General features: G+C 40.3%; 1 protein-coding gene across 2 annotated transcripts in view; it reads right to left on the bottom strand.

The window, feature by feature from the left end:
* Positions 1 to 24,106, bottom strand: part of PEPD (peptidase D) — a 134,245-nt gene extending 110,139 nt beyond the window's left edge. Inside the window, exons 1-5 of one of the 2 annotated variants that reach the window (XM_027466968.2) lie at positions 23,951 to 24,106; positions 18,705 to 18,888; positions 17,356 to 17,483; positions 2,520 to 2,583; positions 801 to 848 (exon numbers count right to left, since the gene is read on the bottom strand). In XM_027466968.2, the coding sequence (XP_027322769.1) occupies positions 801 to 848; positions 2,520 to 2,583; positions 17,356 to 17,483; positions 18,705 to 18,888; positions 23,951 to 23,964 (438 nt within the window). In that variant the 5' untranslated portion in view covers positions 23,965 to 24,106. The remainder of the gene's footprint in view (positions 1 to 800; positions 849 to 2,519; positions 2,584 to 17,355; positions 17,484 to 18,704; positions 18,889 to 23,950) is intronic. The other variant, XM_072043961.1, reaches the window with a different exon arrangement.
* Positions 24,107 to 26,859: the final 2,753 nt, after the last annotated feature.

Raw genomic sequence — 26,859 nt, 5'->3', positions numbered from 1 at the left:
GGTTCATCTTTTTAATACATAGTGTGGAAGAAAGACTGAAGACTGTATTTAGCACATCTTCTTAATGGATAAAAAGCTCAGATCTCATACTGTACGTCTGCCTAAGGAGGGATTTTTTGTAAGACTTGTCTGGCAACTATCATGGGAAAACAAGAAATCCAGGAGCTGCCATTGCATTTGCTGTAAGGGAAAGCTCGGAGTCAGCAAATCATTTCTTATATAGACTGAAGACAACAAATCAGATACTTATAACAGTGAGAGAGGTTTACCAAACACATCAGGGGAAAAAAGCTGGGGACAAGGTGACAGGGAAGAAGCAGTCTGCAGGCTTTACCTCCACTCATTCATCCCACTTCCAGAGCAAGCCCATTTCTGAATATTTTGCAGGCATTCCATCATGCCCTTCTTGCAGAAGTTATTATTACCAACCCAGTATATGCAGAATAAGAATTCCCTGAATCCTTATGGGGTACCCAAAGAAAAGTCCAGATATGCTCATGACATAGCTTGAGCAGCATTAGAGAGGTTGGAGAATAGCACAGTCAACATTAGATAGGCTTGTCATGTTTTTCCAGAGCACAGGTAAAGCTTTTGAGAACATAGACTAGAAACCCAGAGGTTAGATATCCTGAGGTCATGGAGGAGCCAGAAGAATACATTAATACAGACAGATGGCCTCAAATTTGGGAAGGATAGGGAGGGAAAGATAGGGAGGGAATGACAGTGTATAGAAGGACTTAATGAACTGATCTCCTTTTTGAAGGAAACTGGTAGTTACTCTTCAGAATAGTATCACTCACCAAAGTAAGAAGCACAGAAGGTTTCTTCGAAGCCAAGACATTGGATATCTAAAAAGAAGTTTTAGATTATTATTACTTCTTTTTCTTCCTCATAATCACAATGATACCTATTTCATCAAAATTTACTGTGTATAGACTAAACAACTTGGAAAGACAAAATCGTTCTTCTCATACCTTTCAGATATTTTACTCTTACATGACACCTGCAACAAGAATCAGCAGATCATAAAATATTTAGGGAGATGCAGTGCTTAAGTTGATGGTGCCCTTTCAATACACGAATAGCAACTGGGCTTCAAGAGCTGCTGCAGAATCATGGGCACTGAACTAAACATTTCTTGAGGCAATGAACAGACAATGTAATTCCATGCAGCACAGTTCTACGAACTTTAAAATAACTTATTAGCATAGTAATAATATTAATAAAATAAAACATATGGCAGCGAGGTATAAAAATACCATTTCCAAATTTTATTTTTTAATGAAAAATGAGGATTACATGCCTACTGAGATGGGTCATTTGTTGACATAAAACCATCCTGTGCAAAATGCCCCTAGTATCCTGATGGTGGAAAACCACTTCCTTGGCAAATCAGGCAAAAGTTATAGACAGAACCTTTGAAAGCTAAATAGTTTAACTGCAGGCTTCAGCTGCCGCTAAATTCAATCCAAGTAGTCCAGGTGGAACATGGCCTTTATGTTGGAAAAGTGTACTGCTCCACCTTATGAGCTCTTTTCCTCATTAGTGAGGTTTCTAAACAGTAAGAACAGAACTGTAATAAAGTCATTTATTGATGGAAAGCGAGCCAAAGCAACTAAAGTGACCCAAAATAAACTTGATTTTTATTTTTTAAACAAAACATGCATTTTCCACTTGCAATTTTCACTGCCTGACAGAGGAGTGTCTGCACTCTGTGTGATTCCAACTCACGTCAAAAAGCAACCTCTGCACAGCTTCCTCCACCCCAGCTACTGAAATACAGGATCAAACTTCATTTCATAATTAGACTCATTATGAAAATGAAATGAAACATCCTCACAGCTGATTACAGAAAAGTTTTGGGTCTTGTGAGTCATAGTTAGTGTTCTGCAGGGACAGAAATATCAGAATCTTCCTTTTCAAGCTGCTCTCCACGAAAATCAACCACAGAGCTTGGCAGGAATATTGCCCTCATCCTGCTGAGCCTTCCTCAAAAAAAAAAAAAAAGATGACTGGCCAGGTGCATAAGTATATAAACATCTGCTCAAAAACAAAATGAGAAACTTGACTAAGAAAGTCACACTTGCGTTTAAAAATATGAAAATGGTTGCTTAGTCAAATATTAGAGTGATTCAACACGAACTAAGAATAAGGTAGGCAGGCAGCTATTCCTCAAAGCTCTTTGTATGCATAAAATAAGTGCAGGCTCTCAGTCAGAGTTAAAACATGCAATCTCCCTGACAGCAATCTCCTCAAATCTCCAAGGCATTGAAAAAAAGAAATGTATTTAGCAACATGTTTCTGTCGGATAAAGATACAGACTGACAGATCTCATGATGCCCCAGACTTATTTATGAGATGGTCTTTGGATTAAGACTTTAGTGTTCAGCCTAAAGTAGCAGCCTTTTTTTTTTTTTTTAATTAAAAAAAAATATACAAATGCTTTATAAGGCGTAAAATCACTGCCACATGTCCATTTTGTATTCACAGAAAAATATTCATACACAGAGACAACTCACCTCAGTCACGTAGTGGACTTCATCCACAGCATATTTTTTCTTGAAGTACTCAGGGGGGTGAATCCTTTGGAAAACAGGAAAAAGAAACATTTGGATTCAGCTTTACTGCTACATTTAATAGTTTAAGGCCACAGACAAAGAAATTACATCCTCTACTATCACAGTAAAAAAGCAGATACAAGGAATGTTTTAGTAATCCTAACCTTAATTCAATTTCTCAAAATAGTATATTACACAGAACAGTTGCCACGGCCACAAAATCATTGTGCTTCAATCCAGACCAGGCTGAATACTTGGATTTCTTGATCTCCTCCTGAACTAAAGTTATATTTTTTCCATTCACTCTACACAAGACAGGTTTTTTTAAAATAACTTTTCCATTTTTGTACAATTTTCCAACTCACCAGATGGTGGAAGCACCTTGAAATAGCACCAGACCACTCTGCCCTGTGTTATATTTGAAGAATGAACAAGATACTCATTTTCTGCTCTGGTGTTCACTCACTGCAGGACCCTCTTCCCTGCTGTAACCCCCCTGGCACAACACGAAGCAGTCCAAGGACTGTTGGGCTGTGTTCTGCAGCCTTTATTCCTCAGGACCCCACAGCTTCACTCCTCTAACCTAACAGGGCGTGCAACTTCACGGTCCGTGTCCAAAATGAAATCCTTTCTGCCTTCTTCTGCCCCAGTTGGGCAAAGGAAAAATAGTGCAGGAGTGACGTGAAAGATCTGCTTCCCGTCTGTCGCTGCAGATGCTGGTGTGACCCAGCACCCCCGTACTTCCCTGGGGCCCTGCTGGCACACGGTGGCTGTGCGATGGCTCAGTCCTTCCCTCACAACATTTTACTCTCCAATTCCATAATTCCAATCTCTATCTCCCCCTGATATTGAAACAAAAATGATCAGGACTTCTGAAAACTTAATATAAATTAAAAAAAAAGAAAAAAAGAAAAACACCCACCCTACACCCTTCCTCAGAGGAATGAAACAGGGGGAAAAACACAGACAAAGAAGGGGAGCTGGGAGTGCTCTGTGCGTTCTGCTTCCTGCAAGAAAGCAGGGGGGCAAGAGGTGTGATGGGACAGAAACTTCAGTTGTTTAAACATTACTCCACAGCAGCACAAGTCCACCTGGGAAAAGAGCAAATTAGGCCAGAGACTGGAAAAAGAATCTGACTTGCAGAGCGGTGGGACCAAGAACCCAATGTTTTTAGGAGGTGCTCAGTGACAAAGACATGTGGCATAGCTGTCTGTGCTGCCAGCTGGCTGCATCTCTGATTTCAGGCATCCTTTCAATCTTGTGCACTACTTCTTTGTTTTACATTCCTTTGTGGTCCAAATTATATTGGGCCGAGACACAAACAACGACATGGAAATGTTTTTAGTATTCTCATGAAGAAAGCAGGCTCCAAAGCAGCAAATTGCAGATATTTTTTTTTAAATCTAATTATTTGTGAAATAATTATTCAAAAGTAACACAAACATTTCATTGTAAGTTCTCATTTGCAATGCTTCTTTTGTGGACTCTTCCCATCACTGCTTGAAATTGCAAAGGAATTATCATTTATCTTCCCTCCCTGGTTAATTTTGCATATAATTAAAAAAATATCTCTATCTCCTTATCTTTCTGTACCCTGTACTTTATAGTTCCCTTACCTCCAACTTCTGCATACTCTGCTTCCAGTGTAGGTATCTCTTTTTCCCCCCTCCTTCATTCCTCACACATTAAAGTACTTTAATATTCCAGAAACATCATAAACAGATTTAGCATTTTCCATTTTTGTTCTCTTTTAGTTTCAACCAATTCCTCTGGTATCGGAAGGATCCTCACTGTAAAACCAGTTAATTTACAACCAATGGTAATTTACGGTATGCTTTACCCTTTACAGAAACACCTCCAAAGCACTATTTACAATTACCTGTATTGTTTGAATCTGATAACCATTTCTTGTAAATTAAACATTTCTTAAAAGTAAGCACACAGACGTGCTGGATTTTATTAACTCCATTTATTGTCATTTAAGTAAGAGTAGATCTCACTTTTCAACATGTCAATAACAAAACTTACATCTTTCCACAAACTGTTTTTGATGTCCTTTTCTTGGTTTGTTAATTCATATACTTGCATGGTCTACAGCAAAGTGCCACTAAATTAATTTTGTTACAGTTAATATCAAACCATTATCGATTCCATTCCAGCTGTAATTCATCCAGCACCTCCCCTTACGAATGCACACATTCATCTGAGGAACACAATTAGTTCCTCATCCTTTCAAGGCTGAGGATTTTTTTCTGTACTTGGACAGAAAGAAAACAGCAGCTTCCCACTCTGTTCTAAGCTTCTGTTTATTAAACCAGGTCATCCTTCAGACACTTCTGACTCCATCACACCCATTGACAAGCTTCCGAGCTTCCCAAACACATCCCTCCTTCCGGTCCTGTTCTGGCCGCCTCGCGCTGAAAGCCAGCAAACTTTTAGCACAAAGTACAGAAAGACTTCTCAGCTCCTCTCTGAAGCATTCAAGGTTTTGTTTCATGTCTTTTTGTCATTCATTAGCACCTCTGACTGGTAAAATAAATTCACATACACTTCCCACAAACTACCATCCCCTACCCATCCCACGGGAGCCACAACGTTTCAGTATTGAAGCCACCTCTCCCCATGGATTACTGGAAAGCTTTCTGCACAGCCCCACCCTTTGCAAAACCATACAGGCAGAAGGAAACCACGCACATGGAAGTCTGCATAAAAGCAGAAAAATTCCCTACCATCACGTGTAGAAAAGCAGTAAAGAGGGCAAAACAAAAGCTCAGAGAGAAAGGAAAGCAAATACGACCCTCACCAAGACCTTCCTCTAATCCCTCCAAACTTTTCCATTCTCTCTCCACTTCAGCCCACGTGCTACTTTCTGTCCCACCACTGGGACATCTCACCAGCTCTTCCCACACTTTAGATCCTAAAACCTTCTCCACCATATTTTTCCTATACAGAGCTCCAACCACATCCAGGCATGCTGTATTCAGAGGCAATTTGTACCAGCGTAACCTCACCCTGAGCTACCGCTGGCACCAACACCAGAGCTCACAATTTGGTGGCAAGCTATGAAAGGTCCTCATGCACCGTCATCAGTTACTGCAAGAGAGAAGCAGTGCAGTTTCTCAGCAGTGACAGGGTTCAGGATTCATTTTTACACAATTTAAATGCAAAACAGGTTAAAGTCGAGCACCGACCATCCCTGTCACAGGGAATTATACCTTGCATAGAATGCTCACTGGCCTCATGGAAACCAAAGGTTATATTCAGTTCTGATCATTTCCAGTACATTTGATGCTTTATAGAGATTAGGTGTACTTCTCTCTATAAATGACTTTCAGGCAGGTAGAATAAGTTAATTTGTTACAATTTTTAGGTTTGGCTTCGTCTTTTGTAAAACTGCTATGGGCTGCCAGTTTCAAAATTTTGATTAATCACTACAGAGACTGCAAGCAGAAAACCCCACAGCAAGTCATAAATTAATTAGAAGAATTACCCAAGTGGAAGACATGATCCCAAATATTATTGAATCATGTATTTCCTGACCTATCCAAAAAAATTAACTTCTGTAAGCAGATGTGAAGAGAAGCTACAGCCGAGTTTTTACAGGCTTTGGGGGAAAGAACTGTATAAAAACTTTTAGATTCACTGTAAACATAAATGGGCAGAAACCTACAGAGAACAATGCACTTGAGACCTCAGAAGGCTCAATCTCCTTTCCCTCTAGTTTTATAATTCAGCCTAGCAAATCCTAGCGAACATTAGAAATGTCAGTAGTGGGCCTCTGGAATAGCAGAAGTCATCACTTTATCTCCTCATGGAAATAAGCAACTCCAGACTTCTATCAAGCCCAAGCACCCTGTCACCCAAGAGGCCTGCCAAAAATCTGGCATCTCACAGATTACAGCAGTCAGAAAGATCAGGCTGGAGCCCAAGATTTTACTTATTTACAGTAATACATTCTCCTGCTGTCACCAAAGGTTCCCTACAAGAGGAGACTGTTTCTAGTTCACCACTTAGAACTCATCACAAAAAAAAACCTTGAGTTGTCTTGGGTTAAATACCAAATGTGCTTACAGTCTGCTGCTGCTTCCTACCTCCTCTTCCTCGTTCTAGCTCACCTACTTGGTCTCTTGCTCTGAAGCAATTGAGACATGCTAAGGATATCCTACATTTTAAAGAAAATATTCAAATTCGGATGTGCTTTTTAATTTTAAAAGCTGAAGCCTTATTAAAGGGCCAAACAGCAAAGACTCACCTTTTGATCACAAGTGACAACTTTGATATACAAAATTTCTACTGAGGGAGCAACGTGAAAAAGAGAAGGAGGAGAAGGAGCAATATTTTCACTATAAACACACAGTGTGAAACATTAAGTCAGACACTGAAGTAATATCCCATTTCTCTTAGACATTGGCCAAACAAAAACTGCCATCAAAAGAGTAAGGGAGAGAAACATTACAAACTAGGAAGCAGGAGTTGCAGTCAGTTGAATGCCCTAACATAGCCTTCAAGTTTATTCTAAACTTTTCCATTTGGTTCAACTGAATTCACAGTGGGAATTTTTTTATTTTATTTTTTTTTCAGATTTTTAACGCTAGGAGTTATTTAATTATCACTTTGTCAAATAGGCCGCCCTATAATAAATAGCCAGCTATAAAAGCAGCTTGGCAGAAAGTGTAAAGAAACCTTAAAAAATGCTATAGGTTGGGGTGCAAAGGAATATTTACTTGTAATTATGCATTATTTTTTTTCTGGTTAAAAATATTAGATTTATTCCATCACAATTAGTACGTAACACTTATTCTCATCTCCAAGTACTGTTTTTTTGTTTGTTTGTTTTTGTCTTCCTCTATATTATGTGGCAGTAGACATTAATTTATAGCATAAAAACAAATTACTGGGGAATCTGGTTATGTCTGAATATCCTATTCAGGCAGAGCAACCAGGACAGGTTGACACAAAATGCTGATTTATTTTATTCTATGTAGTCTGAACATTTAGAGCAACAATGGGGAAAGGGGATGCAGATCCAATGTCTGAGACTGCACCATTGTAAAAAAAAATCTGTAAGTACAGGTAAAGCATATACTTAAAAAAAACACCCTTGAGCACAAAAAATACCACTTTTCATCTATGAGGTATACTTAGATTGCTTATATTGGCATGATATGTAAGGCTAACTTCACCCTGAATGCTTATTTGGTTACTAAAGGATTGTGGATACACACTCAAACATATCTGTAAATGCAGGTGAATACCTCAGAAATGACCAGAGCACCTTTAGCAGGGCAAGTACCCACAACATGGATTAAGCAAAAAGCTTCAGCTTTCTGCAGTCCTGCTAATACAATAAAGAGAGAGAAAAACAAACACACACACACACAAAAAAAGACCACAAGCCACTGAGTTTGCTGCATCAGCCAGTCCTGTATTAGTCTACTGCCGGACATTTAGACTAATAAAAAGTCCACAGAATTGCAAGGGCCCTTCACAGGACTGTTTTAACGCCACTGCTATTTTCACATACCTTATATTTCCTAACATGTCTGCAAGCGATTCACAGATTATAAAAGCCAGGAGAGATCAGAATAAGCACGCGTGTTTGATCTTTAGTTTGATTTCTAGATGCTTTGATTTTCAGGCATCTAATATTGTTACATATCCTGCTGTTAGATTTTGTGAACAGGATCTACTCTCTGTTCCATATTTGAATTGCTACAGCAGGTGGGAGAGCCCTTTGGTCAGCTCTTTTAAAATATCTAGATAAAAACATTATCTTTAGGAGCAATTCAACTTTCTGCATGTTTATCACTGGAGGAGAAAAAAGTTCATCACCATCACTTTGTAATGCTTCACATATTTTTTGTTTTCCTCAAATACAGAATGAAAATACTTTATTGAACAGTTCTATCAGTAACACTGCAGAAATGGCAGCTGCACCTTTCCATCTACTAGCAGTGGTCTGACTTACAGCTGCCAGTTTTGCTTTCTTTCATGTCATTCTAACTCATTGCCCTAAGCTTGTCCCCTCATCCAGAGCTCCCATTAGCTAAGTTCTCATTATCAGCTTGTCCAAACAGGCAGGTACATGAGAACCATCGGTACGCTTCAATGCATTGTAGTTGTTATGCTTATTTCTACATTATAAAAATCACTTCTTCCTCTGCGTCAAAGTCGGCAACTGTTTTGAGGACCTGTTAGCATCTTAGAGAGGAAGAAAGTACGTACTGACACAAAGCAAGACATGCCCTTCTAAAGACTACCTGCTGCAATTCAAACACAGATCCATGTGCCTCATCCACTGCTTAGTACAAACGAGTCTTGAAGACTCACAGCCTCTGGATGTTACCAAAAATTGACATTCCTACAAGCAGTAATTAAAAGAATTACCATAGCTGAAGCAAAAGTATAATAGGCAAATATCAAAGACATTGTTAATGATTAAAGCAAAAGGATTTCTATACAATAGTGTTCAAGGCGCAGTGCTCTCTTAAAAAGTCCTCCAGATATGATTGCCACAACTGCATGGAAAAACTCTCAAAGCTCATACCACAAAATCAGAATGGGAAGATTGTTAAGGCAGTGAGATGGAAAAGCTAAAACTAGCAAACTCTACAGTCAATGCTTTTGGTTTTATGGGGATACAATAATATTGCCTCTTCCATTTTACCTTAAGTTTCACATTCACACTAAAGGACATAATCCACCACTCACTTCTTAAGCAAATAGTCTCTACTCAGCAAAGCACACACATACATACGCCTGCACATTGTGCCTTTAACAAGGCACTGGAGCGCACACAAATTCACAACTAGAAAGCCACTGCACGAGTTACATGGCGTTTTTCCTCCTATGAGAGGAAACGCATGCACAAGGAGTAAATTGGATGGAGAAGCAGAGCCCTCAGCAACTCAAATTCCACCCAGTAAACAACTTCAGGCCTTACTAGAAAGAGCTTAAAGAAAAGTAAAAAATTCAGTGGGACTACATACTAAGGGTAAGAACCTAGGCAATAATAAACCCAGATAAATAAATGCATCAGCAAAGTAGAGGTGAAGGAAGAAAAGGGATACTGAAGCAATGTTTTAATACTGTCAGAATTTCACCAATAAACTCCCTCCTCATTACAATATCATCACGTTAACAGATGGCAAAACATTAACCAAACAAGGGGGTGTTGAGAACTGCTAGAAAGAGCAACACAGGAGGCTTTACAAGATACCAGCAGATGTTCCTGACTTTGTCTAAAAAATGCTATCACCTATATATCCAAAAGGAATTTCACTACCTAACAGGAAGATTAAAAGGCATCCTGTTAGGTTTAACACGAAACAGTATTAATGGGCTCGCTGGTATCACAGGCTGCCTCCAGCATGTGTTCTGACAACCTTAACGCTAGTCCCTTTCCACATGTCTCTAGATTTCTGTTTATCCTTTGAAGGACAGAAATGCCTGCGTACATGTAAACTTCTTTTCCCTGTTCCTTTTGATATAATACAGAAAAATAGGGATACAAAAACTACAGCAGATGGATATAAAAAATATATCAGAAGTTAACAGAAATTGAACTGAAGATTGAGACTCAGGCTCACAGGGCTTGCAGGGCTGCAACTGAGGTCCCATGCTGGAGAACAACAAAACAGCAGAGCCCACATGCGTGATACTGGATGCCAGACACTGGGTGTTAGATATTGACTTCCCAAGGTCACAAACAGCTTACGCAGAAGCAGGAAAACTACGAGCAACATACAGACCGTTGGGTTTAAGAAATCAGAAATAAATTATTGAGGAGACTCTTACAGTTCTTCCTAATAAAGGCCAAACTCTCAACAAACTCGTCTATTTTATAGGCTGTCTCACGGCCCCTGCTCAGCTGTTCCCATCACATTCATTCCCCAAAGAAAAGACCTTTAAGCTTTCTATAAATTCTATCTCAAGAGGCAGCATCTTGATTTGATATTTAAAAGATACTATCAAGAGCTACCTGAAAAAACAAAATCACAGAAAACTTGCAAGGTGATAACCTTTACTTTATTTCTTTCTGCAAATAAATTCTTTTTGCCTCGGAGAAGGACTCTGTAGTAGGCACAGAAAAAGCTATAACAAAGGAAATTTTTATATACTGAAATCACAAAATCATTTCCCATGGCATAATACTGTTGACAAATGCTCGTAAGAAATCTCTCCTTGCAAAAAAAGGACACAAGAATTACACTGGTTAAGAGGGTAAGTATAATTTCCAGGTCACCATATAGCAACACTGTTCCACTTCGTGGAAGTGTTCCATTGCATCTGTCAATAGCAGAGGTTCTGCTTTCACTTTGGAAGCACACCTATTTTGGAAGGAAAAGCAGCAGTATTTTATGTCCCACACACTGAAGCATTGCAGCAAGGTCCGAAATGTGTGCAGCATGTACCATATGAAATGAAAGGAAGCAGTACTGATGTTTACAGCAGTGTTATGGCAACCTGAACAGCTCCTATCCTCTAACTTGTAAAGGAAGCAAAACCAGAGAAATTAATGGAATTTACCAAAGCAACTCATTGGACACAAAGAACCTATCCATGCAAACAGTCTCTGATCCACTGCACCACACTGCCCTAAGACAAAAAAGCACCTGGCATCTCCTAGGAGCAGGGTCGAGGAGAAGAGCTCCTACACTGAGAGCCCCAGCACGTACACAGGCAGAGGGATACACAGCAAGTATAACACAACCTGCCTGCTTTTCACTCACATTTAGCTCTTAAGATGCATTAATATTCATTGCACTTTTCTCTACCCTATTTTACAAAACAGTTGTTGTTTTTTTCCCCTTTGTACATTTCTCCTGACATAGCACAATGCAAACAATACTCTTCCAGAGTCCTGCCTCAAAGACTGAAAGCGAGTGTGCTGGGGCAGACACAGCAAAGGTCCTAGCAAACACAAAACCTAAAGAGAAACAGTTAACAGCAGCAGCTGAGAATGCAATTTTACAAGTGTAAGAACAGAGGCCATGCTGTAGATACTTCACTTGAGGGTTTTTTGCATCCTGCAGTGCCTCCTCGAATCCTAGCTCACGAGAAGCAAAGAGCTTTGCACTCCAACCAGGCAACTGCTCAGCAGAAGACAGAGCGGAGGTGCAGAGCCTTGTTGGAGCACTGCTGGAAAATCCCCACGGGCATTGCTTTTGCTGCAGCTTGCTTTTCTACCAGCAGCATCTGAATCCTTGGAGGAAAAACAGATGGCATGCCTGATCAAAAAAAACTTGGATTCTCTGATATTTCAAAATGTTATCAGGAATTTATACCACTGAACTCGATACTCCTACTAGTGCATTAAATAAAGTATATATATAAAATAAGAAATGCCTGGTGCGGGTTACCAAAATTTCCCCTCTTACCACAGGCATGAGACGCGCACAGGCAAGATTTAACTTTCCTCATGCTGTGGTTTAAAGCCACATCTAAAAACTCTGGTGCAGTACTGTTAGGCACATTTACTTCGGGTCCATTCTCAACACACCTAAATGAAAGAGAGGAGAGGACAAAGAAGCACTTCAACACTTCCAGAGTTGCATCCAGTTGTGCATCCAGTCAAAGGTGCACGCTGGTGTGACCGCAAATCCATAGACTGATATGACATGTTTTTTAAATGTTGTCAGCAAAAACACAAAGAAAGTTAAGCATCTAAGAAACAAAGATTTATACAAATAATCACTGAAGTAAACATGATAGGAACAGTACACATTTGTCCTGGATTAACGAGGCTTGTGGGCAACTGCAACACTGAGACAACTAAAGTGATAATTTGAGAAGTCAGAGCACTAGAGCAGCACTATTTAGAGAAAAACAATCATCAGTGAAGTGGCAAGCACAATTCAGACACTAATTAGTCTACAGAAGCATTTTTTTTATCCACAGAGTAATACCGTAATAAATGAATGGAAGACAAGAAACAGGAATCACCACACTATGGAAAGAAACAGAATCTTGGAAAATAGGCAGCACGGGGAATTAGACAAGTCATTATCGTCAATCAAAAGCAACGAGCTTTACCGGACAGAGTTCCAAAAGGACTGAATGAAGTAACAGATGTACTACCAGAATAATAGTAAATTATTTGATAAATATCTCTCTGAAGAACCTTACTTTCCAAAATCAACTCAAATTGGCTTGGGCAGGAACACTATGATGTGACCTGGACTTGAAAGGCCTAAAGCAGAAAATAAAAAATAAATAAAAAGACGAGCTTTTCAAGGGCTGGGAAACCCTCCAACTACCACGCTGAGAAGTGCTGTATCAATTTAGACTGATGTTCTCAGAAGTTAAAGTGATAAACAGCAACAGACTGTAAGTCTTGATTAGTGGGATACTGCAAAGACTGAAATTAGTTCTGATGGTATTCAGAAGCAGAAGCAGGACTGGTATGTTCATGAGATCCACAGATGGTATTTGCAGGTGGTAACAAACCTTGCAAATAAATTGCAATTGCTAGTTGGTACAAAACAGTAATAAGATGACCTAAAGCAATTAAAAAACAAATTTTATTATTTTTTTGAATAACAAAAATTTTGGGTAAGGGAACGGGGTAAATGTTGGGAAAGGATTGAACTGATATACGTGGAAAAGGAAAACCTCAAGTATATTTTACCTTAAAGGAAAAACTGCCAGACAAAGTATCAAGGGATGACATGCCAGATCAGTTCAGAAAGTAAAACTAAGACCCTCCTAAGAGTATATTGTCTGGATACACAGTTCCAGAGCACGTTACAGAGGAAGGGGCCTAGAAGTAGAGCATCATTAAAATGTCTAGAGAGTTTTAATCATTCCTTCATTCCTGCAAAATCTGCATCAAGAACGATTAAGGTGGTTTACAGCTTTTCCCCTACAGCACCCACATACACCCCTCTACCTGTCAGGGGTTGTCTCAAATCTGAGCTTGCAGAGAGCGGGCTTAGTACAGACCTTGCCTTCTTGAAGCCAAACCTTGGGCCAATCAATGCACCAGCCTCAGCTGCCATGACACAGCCAGATAAGCATACCATGCTGTACATAAACTTAACACTCAGTTATTCAAAATACAAATGCCACAAAAATTCATGTATCCTCATAAAGAAGAACGAGAAAATTACTTCACATCTAAGCTTCTAATTTTTATGACCACTTATAGTCTATAGGAAAAAACTAAAACATGGAGCCTTAAAACTTTTTTTATATAAATTCTTGGGAAAAAGTAAATACGTAATTTTGCACTGTTTTCAAAGGGCAGTACAATTTGATAGCTTTGCTGAACTCAGGCAAGTTAAATAACCAAAACCAAGGTTTGATTTTAGTTATAATCTGCTTTGAAAATGTTGACAATGTTTGAGAAGCTTCCTCATTAGGTCACTGTGAAATCTGGACTTTTGTAAGGCATTTCATTGTGTTTTACTGTAGCTCCAAAGTGCCACGCCAAGGTTATACTTCACAAATACAGATATCTTCCAATCAGCTTCATGGGAAAATATTACTTACATCAGATGCAACGTTAATGTTGTTACACTTACCAATTAGCCATCAGGGCTTGAAAGAAAACAAAGGAAATTGCTTATAAATATTGCTCTGTCCCATTTAATATGTATTTCTAAAGTTAGAGAATGAAAGTGTTAAATATTTTTGTTTTCCATTAAAAACATTCTTTAGGTGGCAAGGCAATTAAGTTATTTTGGCATCCACTCCACATAAAGCAGCTGCTGTACAGTATGTTTTACTTTATAAAATATCTTTAATCAGCACACTGACTAGTTCTGTCATTTATAATTAAGGAGGTAAATGGCAGGTGCAGCAATAATTAGTGAAATTGAAGTCTCTGTGCAAGACATACAGTCATACCAGCTTAATGCTTCCTAGGAATAAAAACAATTGCGAACAGCTTTGCACCACAAACTTGACTAGGTAAGACTGTGCAGAAAAAGAGGGGCATTCACAACACAGTTACGCTTCTGAAGCCTTTCCAATTTTCTCTTCTTCCAAAAGTAAAAATAGAAAAAGAAAAAATCAGAAGAGCAAAACCTTATACTCTGAGCCATCCCGTGAAAGTCTTGGTTTCTGTCATACACATAATTGGAGGAGTAGTGGGCAGAGTTAAAAAAAATAAAAATCAGTAGATATGCAAAATGGTTCTTTTAGCTGTCGTCTGGAAAAAATCTTTTCAACTAAAAAATGGACTAGCCTAACATCAGGAGAATTACCCATGCTCAAAATTTAAAAAGAGACTGACTGTTGTTATTCCTTCTCAACAGGGAAGTAGGACAACCAGTCCAACAAATACCCTCATAACAATTCTGCAATTACCACTTTTTTTTTTTTTTGAGAACATTCATTGTCTAAACTGTGAGTTTAGTTAAATCTCTCCTCCCTTTTAAATCTGCAGAGGTTATTTCTAGCCTGAAGGACTTCTAAAAATCGCCTTACAGCTATTTACAAATCTTTAGAGCATACACATTCAGACAGAAGCCCTACAAGATGAGTAACATTCCCAAACAAGTGCTAGTTCTGTCACCACCAGTACTACAGGATACTGGCAGATAGCAGCCCAGGATGGTGCAGTCATCTCCTCTCCATTCACCAGCAGGTGAGCTGGTGAGAGTTCCTACACTCATCAGCATGCAAAATTACCCCTTACTTACAGAAGCAAGTGCAACTGGCAAGTTAAAAATAATTCTAGTGTTCATGGTCTCTGTTGTAAAGTAATAATCCATTCATCTCCAACCAAATGCTCTCACTGGCGCTTCACTGGTTTTGGCCAACCTAACACTGCAATTTGAAAGAAGCAAAGTAGTCCCACTTTTGCAGTATTTAATGGCAAAAAGGTTAACCTTTCTGACTGCCATATTACCTAAATGATGTCTCTGATGGAGCCCAAAGGTACGTCCTTCAAAAGTGGAAGCACATTGGAACATTACACAAGACTTTTCATAATACAGTAGGAGCAAAGAGCCTTCTGCACTTATTTTAACAGAATCTGTGTATTTCTGACTAACTCAAGTAGCAGATTCCCACATCTGTATTAAATAAAGGGCAGTATAAATAGCAGACAAATCAACCTCATGCTGTACTATGAACTAGAAGACCAGCTATAGACATCACTACAATACCAACCTTGCAAATATCATACAAGGGATTGCATAGATCTGTGCTTTATCAACATCAAAGGAATGTTTCTTCAATGGGCAGATCGTACCTTCCACATGCACAGAAAAATGCACTTCCAAGGGAAACTATAGCAGGTAAACAGGATGGAAGGCAAATTGTTTTTCATTCAGCGCTACTTTTGACTTAAAATTGACTCTTCTGCGAAGGAACACAATCCCTAGCTGTGTGCAGTACCCCCCGCCAACTAACTTATGAAGCAGAACTGCTGCTGCCTCACAAATGAGTTATTTATCCGTCTTTCTGACAAGCAGGAGAAGTACACAGCCATGGCTGACAGAAAAGAAAACAAGATCCAAACAGAAGGATGCAGGAAGGGTAAGGAGGAGAATTTAGAAAACAAAGACACTGCAATAAAGGCAATTGCTTCATTATATTCCACAAAAAAAGTCACAATGGCAATAAACCATTTTTACCCAGACCTGTAATTCTGTAAATGAACCAATAACTAGTGTTGCACAACAAATCAAAAAGGCTACCATGTATAAACAACACCATTTTGTTTAAAAATATAAAATGACACTGTGGAATTTCAGTAATATTATAAAGACTTTCAAGATTAGGTATGATTTGCATGGGTATGAAACAGCTGATTTGAACTAGCAGAAAAGAACCTAGGAGGAGGAAAAAGCTTTGTCTGTAAATGCGAACAACCTCCACTAGGGAACAGTTTACAGGACATGTGGGAGTTAAACATCAGCTTCCCTCCCATACAGGTGCAGCACTCAGCTGAAGTATTTCAGAGAGCAGTATTTGCATTTTAAAGCGATCATAAACAATTTAAGTTCCAAGGCAGGTCTAAGGGAGTGATATTCTTATAAACGCTCTGAGAAGGCAGCAGCCATGCCCTACCATATGGTCTAACAGTTCAGCATATGGGATTGGTTGCAATTGTTTTCCTTTTCCCAAAATTAGCATTAAAATATAAGTGATAGCTTCAATTAGAAACTAAGCAACCTGGGCTTAAAATATTAAATTAGAAGTAATCCAATATTCTGAGACCATGTAGACACCAAAAAAAATTTACAGCTTGTTAAACAGTATAAATACTATTAAGACTGAGAAAGGAAATGTGCACATAAATAAATTAATCCCTTCACTACTATAGCACTGAGCAATATTTACTACCTATGTGGATAGAAAAAGAGATGTTTATGGCATACTCACATAACAGAATTAAAATCACATTCCCCAGTCAGATGGTTCATAAAATAAATAAATAAATAAATAAAAATATCAAAAGCTAAACTACCTCCTCCCACTTCTCATTAGCTGAGAAGGCTGCAACCTGGCAAAGCGGCTTGAAAAAGTCTACTTTACTAAACAGCTTGTTCTGTTTTAACAGAAGACTTCTACTTTTCTTTATTGTTCAGCTTCCTTTCATAGATACCAGGAGATTCATGGGTTTCAATTGGACATGTATTCTCTCCAGAATGGTGGTGGATCATTGGATGTCACCTGATCAATATCAACTGATCACATTTTGCATCATTGCACAGACGAATCACTACAATTCACACCAAATGATTTGGAGGCATGTGATTAAAATCAGGTAACATTTCAGCTCTTCAGACAATTGCATTAAATACCCAGATACATCTTAACACAGTTAAAAGGTATGTCTTACTTTCCCATCCAAACTGCATAACTTTCAGGGAGTTGTGGAACAAAAATCATGGATCTTCCAGTATCAACATCTACTGTTCCAAAGCAGCCTGCTTCAGTTACTCCAAAAGTCCAGTGAAAGTAAGATTCCTAGGTTAAGACAAAATATATTCTTAAAAGTAAACCCTCATTTCTACCAACTCTAAAAATACACTACACTACGTACTGAAAGAGATCTATTTTGCTTCTGAAAGTAAAGGAAGTGGTTTAGGTTTCAAGCTTTTCAGACTGATTAGTGTTAGGTTTTAATAAATTCTTCTGCTGGCAACTGGAAATAACCAGAGATTAATAAGCTACTATAGGAAATAAACAACAGTCAACTCAGCATAATAATACACTTTCTTCCAGTCTAGAATTAGGGAATGTAGTATCATGAAGAAATAATCATGTCACATGGGACAAGGCAAAAGCAGAGTGCAGATTCACTGGGTTGATCCTGAAGTGAAGACTCAATCTCCCGCAGAGAAAAAGGAAGCTTCAACAGCTCTTAGCCAAGAATTATTTTAAAAACAAACATGCAAATAACAAAATACCAAACAATACAAAGATGAATATTGGTACAGACAGGCATACATTCTGATACACTGAAACATGCATCTCTAAAAGCAGACCAATAACTACACCAAGATGCACACTATCTAGACAGGAATTTATTGTTTTTGTTTCTTCAAAACACAGAACTGCTCAATTAAATTCATAAAACAAAATGAATCTGTACTAAGAATGTGTTCATCATGACATTAACAAGTCATTAAGTCCTCTCTGTGACAGGAGAACATATTTAAGGAAGAGTCTAATCCAAGAAGACCTGTTGTAAATTCTGAGATACATCCTGGTATGTGGAATACACTATCTATAAAACAGTGAATATACTTTAAATACACTTTTCTATGAATTAATTTGGTTTAGGTCATTGTAACATGTTTCATTACAGAAAGAAGGTTTTTTTTTTGGTGACAAACAAGACTGAAAAAAAATAAGACATATTCAGTTGCTGCCTTTAATATTATGTGTACTGGGTCTGGCACATTATGTTAAATGATTATGTTCATTTTGTTAAATGTTGTTGTTAAACAACTGGTAAGAACTGGTTTAGGCCCTTTAAGCCACATGAGCCCACACAGGAAAGCATTGAGAGGATAAGAGTAACCAGAGCTGAAGAGGCAATGTAACAAAGAAGCCAATTTATTTCAGCAAAGCAAAGCAAGGCACACATCTGAGATAAAGGAAGAATAATTAAAAATGGTTTAAAAATTCATGCAGTTAGAGGCAGTTACTTAATTTGATTTGAAGCTCTGATTCAACCTTTACCTGGCGAAACACGATACCAGTATCAGTGCAATATCTCTGGGTTTCTTCTCCGCCCTGCAGCAGAACAATTGAGTTCTTCTGGACATCCTTATTCTGTCTCAGGCGATCACACAGCCGTCTTCTATTCAAGGCAAAGAGTGCTACAGGCACTTTCAAGGTGTCATTCCCCAGCCAAAAAGAAGGTCTAGAAGAGATTTTTTTTTAATTAACAGTTAATGGAAGACAGACAGTGGTTGGCACAATTCAGACACACAGTGTTTGTTACTTTAGTAGAAAAGATGAAGTTTAATGCAACTCAACAAACAAGACACTAATCACTCGAGGGGAAGAGATGCTGCATACAACCAGTGCTCTCTGGCTACAATTAGACATTGCTCACACGAGTACCAAAGGAAAAAGATGGCAACAAGGGATACAACTGGCTGGAGCTATGGCCCACAGCATACCACATTACCTTTCTCTATGTAAAGTAACGTGAAAAGTAGACGCAGACAGCAGCGACAGCCTAATTCTGCTGAATAAAGGCAAAAGAAGAGGGAAGAAAGTGAGTTCTGCATTACTGAAAACAGAAGTGAAAGGCTACGCTGTCTGGCAAAACTTCATCGAGGCCCTCTGGGAAGCAAGCACTGAAGTAGCTGACACAGGAACCGCAAGGAGAAGACGACAGTCAGCAGGCGTGGGGCGAGTTCCCCACGGTCATGCAGTATCTGTGAACCTCTTGTATCTGTACCTACATTTACTCTTGGCACGCACAGAAGCAGCTTCAGTGAGCAAGTGAGCTCACACATATGGCCAACAGGAGCGTGCCCCAGGTATCAGTGACCTCCTGCTGTACAGTGCTACCTCGCTCGGGCAGCACAACACGGCCCAGAGCCTACAAAGTTCCTCAAAGACTGTACTCAACAAAGGCTGTCTGGAGAATGCAGTTTAAAGGGAGACAGCCTGCTTGTAAAATAAAAGAGTTATTAAGTAATTAAGGTGTTTAAAATACTACAAAAATATATTACTGATTAATTCGCGTTTGTTATAGGTCCACACTTGCACGTTTTGGAGCTTAACTATAAAAGCACTGTAGAGCTTGGTGCAGGATGGTTTTTCTAATTGGACAAGGTGAAAATCTAAGAGTAACCCCTTTTCTTTTTTTCCCTTCCTTCATGTTTAACGTAACAAAGTTGTACTTTGGAGCTTCAGCGTTACAGATGAACACTATTTTATCAATAAAACCTATGCCTTAAGTCCAATTTGCCCTTCCATCTCTGCTTCTCTCAGTTTATTGAAGACATTCTTCTGAATGGCTGGATAGTCATTTTTTTTATCAGATAATGCTTCTGGATGAGATGATAGAAAGCTACAATTAAACTGTTAGCATGCGAAAATGGCAGACCGGACTTAACCTTAGAGATGCAGAGCTCCATACCTTAATTACTATATAGTTTTCAGAGGCAATCTGAAAAGTGACCTTTGATTTATAGCTGCATGAAATAATCTCCTGAAAGGCTTTATCAGCATCAGAAATGTAAACCTTATAATTTCATACTGCAGACACAGCATAAAAGAGCTAATAAAATATTTTATTTTACTTGTTTATAACTACTTTATGTAACAGTGTAAGTAATTTTAGAAGGTGAAAGATTGCTCTTACTAATCCAATTTTCAAACTGTCTGCCTGGGAGTTCAGCTGATGGTGCACAAAACCCAAATGTATTTATTTTTATTACTTCCCCCCCACACCTGATAACCCAGCAACATGGCAGGTGATAATTACAAGGGCTGCAGACTACCTATTGAGGCACATTAGCATAGCATGGAAGCACAGCATAAGCTTTCATCTTGGAATACCCTGGTCTCTCGGAAGAATGAAGCGAGTTCAAACAATCCTAGCAAAAACTACTGAAAATTTAAAATCAGACAGCAAACCTTACACAAATTAAGGGGAAGACTTTTCAGGTGCAAAGCAGTGACTCAACAACTTGGCACTGCAGAAGATGTTGAAAACTGTTATCCAAGCAAGATCACCCCCTGGAGTATTTCCATACAGGGGATTGGAGATCAGATGCTCATCTTATTGCAAGTATAAAAGGCATGAGAGAACATAATCTGATACCCTTATGCTGTAGGTTACTCTCAGATCTTTGTATCTGCTAACAAGAAAACAAACCCAAAAAAAGGGCAGAGGTTATAGCACAATCTTTTTTATGTTTTGCTTCAGAGGACAGAACAAAAGACACTTCCACTGTAATTTTACTATCTTCACACGTTTTTTTTTCTCTGGAAAAAAAAACAGGCTCTGACCTCCCTCCTCTCCTAGGCCTACACCTACAACCCAGAGCTGATAAAACACTGCTACAAATGCATTTTCATCTCTGACAAGTTTACCATTAATGCTTTTACTGCACTTAAAACTTTTGACAACCAAAGTGAGACCAAAGGAGAAATAATGATGTCAGGCAGGAATTCTTACTGGTAGTCTCCTTGAACTGCTTCAAAACTATCTTTTAGTGTGGTCTTAACACTCAGGCTGAAATGCTTTACGATATAAAATTATTGCTCTTCTGCACATTTTAGCTAACCCCATGACAAAAGAGGGGTTTTCCTTGTATGTACATACCTGATCCTACCCTCCCTGCTTAAGTCTGATGCCACAACGTTCATCATTTGATCATATACAGTTGTTTTAGATTTGCACAGTTTTGTCGCAGGCACGGCCTTGGTCTCTATTTTAAGGGTGCAGTAACAATCACAATAGCTGCACGTGCCAATATCCCACAGCAAGGTTTGAAGGACACAGGAGGGCTGGGCTGAACATCCTTGCAAATACTGCTTAGCAGCTGGGGTTCTCTGCTCATACTTGAACTAATGCCTTGGATTGTACAGACTTGCTATGCAGCAGGTCTGCTTTCACAACTGGGAATCTGCGGAGAAAAGCATGTGGCTTTCAGGGAAGAACAGGCTAAGACATTTGCTTCTTCCAAGTCTTCCTTCCTGCACCCACTTGTACACCAAACCCATGGCAACCTCACCAAATAGAGACGAAGTAACACCACAGCAAGACACCCAAAGGTGCTACTTTGCTCTGCCTGCAGAGGTTGACTCATTCTGTACGCGTGGCCCTAGCACCAGCTTTCCACAATTTCTGCAGAGTTTTGTCAGAGACTAGCACCTACACAGGTGTTTAAGGCTAAAGAAAAAGAGCCCAGCTACACGGGTGCTTTTCTGTTGCAAGCAGCGATTTGGTAAGAGAACTCTGTCAATACTCAAGATGACAGTACATGTCTTCAAACACAGGACTGGCTGTGTAACCACTCTGTTGTGACCATTGCTCTATTGGCAAGACATACACGACAGGTAAGTAGGTTACTACCAGCCTGGTCTTTTTTTTTCCCCCAATATTTCTTCCAACCCAACTGGTTCAAAATGCTGTGTCTATGCAGTATAGCCATGATCATTATTTAGCACTTCAGTTTCAACTATAATTCACTGCAATGTCACATACAGTAAGTTGGGTGGGTGCACGTATATGACTGCCTCGTGTATCAATCCTGGAAATACACATGCAATTGGATCAAAACAAAGCTCTCTGTGAATTCACCACCTAACAATACTATCACAAAGTTCCTTCTCAAGAAGGATCTGGAAGCATTCAGTTTTGGTCTGTGATCTCTGATCAGTCACCCACTTTACATCTCACAAGACATAAAAATATCAGAACTTAGGTATGATACCCTGGCTGCTCCTTCAAGGTCTGATTCTTCCATTAGTACAGGGAGCCTGGTGTCTACAGCCACAAACTCAACTCAGAACTGTAACGCAGAACTATATATATGATAATTTGTAATGATGAGTATTAGAAGTAAGCACTGGTTTATAGCACATTCATCTTTGAACCTATGCAAACTTCTACAAATAAGCAATTGTCAGTGTTAGAAATGGCTACTTGCAAGACCAGGAGAGGACACTTGAAGTTCAGCTTCCTCATTTTACTAGCCTGGTTCCAGAACTCGGCCATTACTCAGTCTGGAAAGGCCTCTCACAGCAGCTGGCAGTTTCCCTGCTGCCTGTCACATACAATTTTTATGATCACTTAGGCCTAAGCCCACACAAGAGCTCTTTTACTATACTCAAAGTAAAGTGTAGCTAAGAACATTAAACTGCATCTGTTTCTTTAAAGGATATTTTTCTTTTGCCTGGAACTGTTGATTTTCAAAGCTTATTTCAGAAGTTTTATATTTTCAGAGAGATATTTTGTTATGGTATGATCCATCTAATGTTTTGGTTTTGTTTTGATGCAACAACCAGAACACACTGGCAACCAGGAATTCCATTTTATTTCTGGTTTTCAGTTAGTCTTTTGTGCCCCTGGTTTTCAGAAGAAAACTCCTGGTCTGCCATGCTGTTCCACTGAGGCCATGATGACAGGATCCAGATTTTAATAAAGCTAAGAAACCCGTGAAACTATTCTTCCAGAAGTTATCTATCTGTTAGCTGGGCTTTATTTATTTGTTTTGAGGAACAGACCGAATCATCAACATCAGCTTGAGTTCTAGCCAATTTCTGATGCTGTTTCCACATCAAATATGTGCAGTGCAAGAGGCCTACCAGCAGCACTGGCTTTGTAAGGGAACTACGCTTTGCAAGGGAAACAGTACAAGCAACCGCTGCCTTTATGGCGCAGACTGGCCGTGTCCCTCACTGCCAGCTAAGCACTTCTTCTAACTACCTCAGCAGTTCTGAGCCGCTGTCCCGTCCCATGTCCCATCCGCTCCCTGCCTTGTGGCGTAGCTCCCCTGTCAGCTGGACCGAGCAAGGACTGTTGGCGCTGGGCCCTGTCCCAAATCTGCGAGCAGGGTCACACCGGCTCCGTTCAGCCGTAAAAAAGCAGCGAGCCCCCGTGCTACCTGCGTGTGCCTCTGCCCAGCATCACCTCCCAGCAGAGGGGCAGGGAGGCTCTGTGAGCACACAGCCGGCACGGACCGGGCACCGCCGCGACCCGCGGCCCCCCCGACTGCTCCACCGCGACACACGGGCTGCTGTCACCACAGGGCTGTCGCGACAGTCGCGACAGGCTGCACCGCGAGCCGCCCGGAGCCCCCCCCCACCATCCCGCCGCCACCCCCGACCCCCCAGGGGTCCCCCGCGGCTCCTCCCCGCCGCCCTCGCCTCGGCAGGGCCGGGCCACCACAGGGGGTGCGGGCGGGCGGCCGGGGCACGGCGCCGGTACCGCGGCCGAGGAGCGGAGCGGAGCTTACCCCGCCGCGGCCATGTTGCCTCGCCGCTCTCCGCCCGTCACGTGGCGGCGGGGCCGGGCCGCGGGCCGGGCGGGCTGCTCGGCGCAGGGGCGGGGAACGGGCAGCTGGGGAGGGACGGGGTCGGAGGTAGCTTGCAGGGGAGCGACAGAAACTGGAAAGTAAATATTAAATAAAATAAAATTGCAGGTTGTGCGGGCCTCTCTAGTCTCTGCGTGCTGCTGCCTGGGACACAAGTCCTGTGAGGAGCGGCTGAGGGAACTGGGGGTGTTGAGGAGGCTGAGGGGAGACCTCGTTGCTCTCTGCTGCTACCTGACAGGAAGGTGCGGGGAGCTGGGGGTCGGCCTCTTGTCACAGAGAACTAGCGATAGGACTAGAGGGAATGGCCTCAAGTTGTGCCAGGGGAGGTTTAGGCTGGAAATGAGAAGACATTTCTGCTCAGAAAGAGCAGTCAGGTGTTGGGACGGGTTGCCCAGGGAGGTGGCGGAGTCACTGTCCCTGGGGATGTTCAAGGAGAGGTTGGAGGTGGCGCTTAGGGACACGGCTTAGGGAGTGTATGGACTGCTGCAGGGACAGTTAACTACATCCCGAACAGACCCAGTACACATCAGTGATGGTTGGACCAGATGGTTGTTCTTTTCCAACCTTAATGATTCTGTGATTCTATGACAAACAATTGCTGACCAGTGAACAGGTGAAGAACTGTGACATTCCTGAATCCCTTAACACAATGTGATTCATTTACTCTTCTTCAAATTAGCTGTTTCATTTTTTTCATTTCACATTAATGGAAAAAGACACATACTATTTTACATATTTTTCATATTCAATATCAAAATACGTGAGAAGTTTCATTTATTATCTGTGTATAGTCCCAAACCTGTTTTGCTTAGGTATTGCCATTGGTTGGAGTAAGTCCCAGCACTGGCAGTGGACATGGCCCTGAGTACCTGCTCATCTGAGCAGGACCCCATATAGCAGCAGCACTGGGATCTGTGTTAGCCTATGTCTCTGCACGGGAAGAAATCCATCACTATCAGCTCTTTCCCTGCCATTTCACTGTGCAACTATAAAATGGATCCATATCTGCAGATGCCAGGGTACTATTGCAATGCTGAATGTATTATTGACCAAATCATGCTCAATGTTCACAAAGATTAGCAACACTTCTACAACACTAGCCTGGCTCTGCAGCAGCATGGCTGCCTAATCAGGCTCTGCACTTCTCTCTGTCTCTTTGCAAAGCACTTGACTCCTTCCAAAGTGCTTTACCCAAATACTTTGCTATATCACAATACTTTCTTCTGATATCAATATCAGAACTATAGTGAAAAGGCATTGGTCCTCAGCAGTAGAGCGGTAACTCAAAATTGTGTTTCTCAGTTGTGTTTCAAAATTGTGAAGGGCAGTGGTATGCAAGAAAAGCTGCCAGCTCAGACTGGTACTTATCACTATTTGCATGAAGGTTGCAGATGAAGTTAATGTTTGTTATAACAAAATTGTGCAGTATTATTAAGAAATGTGCATAATTAAACACCTTTTTGATGGCCAAATTTGGGGAGAAAACTGCAACTACTCCACAGCTGGTTCTGAAGTGGTGTGTGAAAGCTGCAGGGCAATCAAAGGGAAAGACTGATTTCAGAAAGTTTGGAGAGGAGCATGTATATTAAGAAAACTGGAAGTCACCTAGTCATCCTCTAGCTCTTTATGTTTTTTTACCCAAAGGTCACATTTACTACAAAATACATAATTCAAGAATCTGAAATTTCTTCCCTGGACTGCCCATTTGACAATAAAAAAATACTTTTGGGGGGCCCAGATTAACAGACCGACACCCTCTTTAGACATTCTTATTGATAAGCTGTTGAGCTGCATGGGACTTCCTCCCATTCACTCAAAGAATGAAAAAGTTTTTTAATGTAAACTGGAGTAAAATATTGCAGTGCTTTGTGTCCCTAGTGGTGATGCTTTCTGCTTAGACTTGAGCAGAGTTAGTGGGAGGAGGAAGGGAAGCTCACTTTGCCTTTCTTTCTTTTCCTGTCACAAGTATAGAGAAAAAAAATCTTCAGTATACTCTTCCGAATACTGTTATTAATGGCTTCTGACATTCTTGCCCTCCTTAGAGAAAAGGTCTCCTGCCTTGTAGTGTCTGTTCTCTAAAACAGGCTTTCTGGGTCTCTTACTCCAGTTTATTTTAATTTCCTCATCTCTTACCCTTGTCATTTTAACCTCTTTCCAAAAACAACTGATGAGAGTTAGAAGAATTACCTGTGTTGTATTAAATCTCAGAAGAAACTAAGACTCTATTTCTTCATTCCATAGGGAAGAAACAAACAAAAAAAAAAAATTACGTTGTCTCTTACCTAAGACATCCTGTCTCAGGACTTGAAAGAGTGAAATTCCTGCAATATACACAAATTAAACATTTGCAATGTGGCTATACAGGTAGCCAGTTGAAATCCCAACCACAGAAATTATACTGGTAGGCACCACCAGCTCTATGGGACACACAGGTAATTCTGATTTTCTCTTTGCACTGCATTTGACTCTGCAACTGAGATAATGTAACCTTAATATCTTAGAGACTAGTTTAGAGCATTTCCCTCTATAACAAGATTCAGTCATTACTGTCACTTACCTCCCAGTAGCATTTACCTCCATGGTAAAGATCATCCTCTTCCAAGTTGAAGGCCTGATTTTGCATTTTTGGTGTCTTCAAAATTGCCACTGTAGCAGTTTGGGTGTACAAGAGCTCCAACGCTGGAACATGTAGTTGGATTTGGCACTAGCCAGATTTTTGAGGTAATTCTGCCTGGTAGATACATTAAAGGCATGGTGAGGGCTCTCATCTTCAACTGTTATTCAAACACTGAGTAGAACAATGTATTTCTTAAATAGGGAAAATTCAAATC

This window comes from Anas platyrhynchos, chromosome 12 (genome assembly GCF_047663525.1).
Source record: "Anas platyrhynchos isolate ZD024472 breed Pekin duck chromosome 12, IASCAAS_PekinDuck_T2T, whole genome shotgun sequence".
NCBI classification, from domain to species: domain Eukaryota; kingdom Metazoa; phylum Chordata; class Aves; order Anseriformes; family Anatidae; genus Anas; species Anas platyrhynchos.
This window is presented reverse-complemented; position numbering and strand designations above follow the sequence as displayed.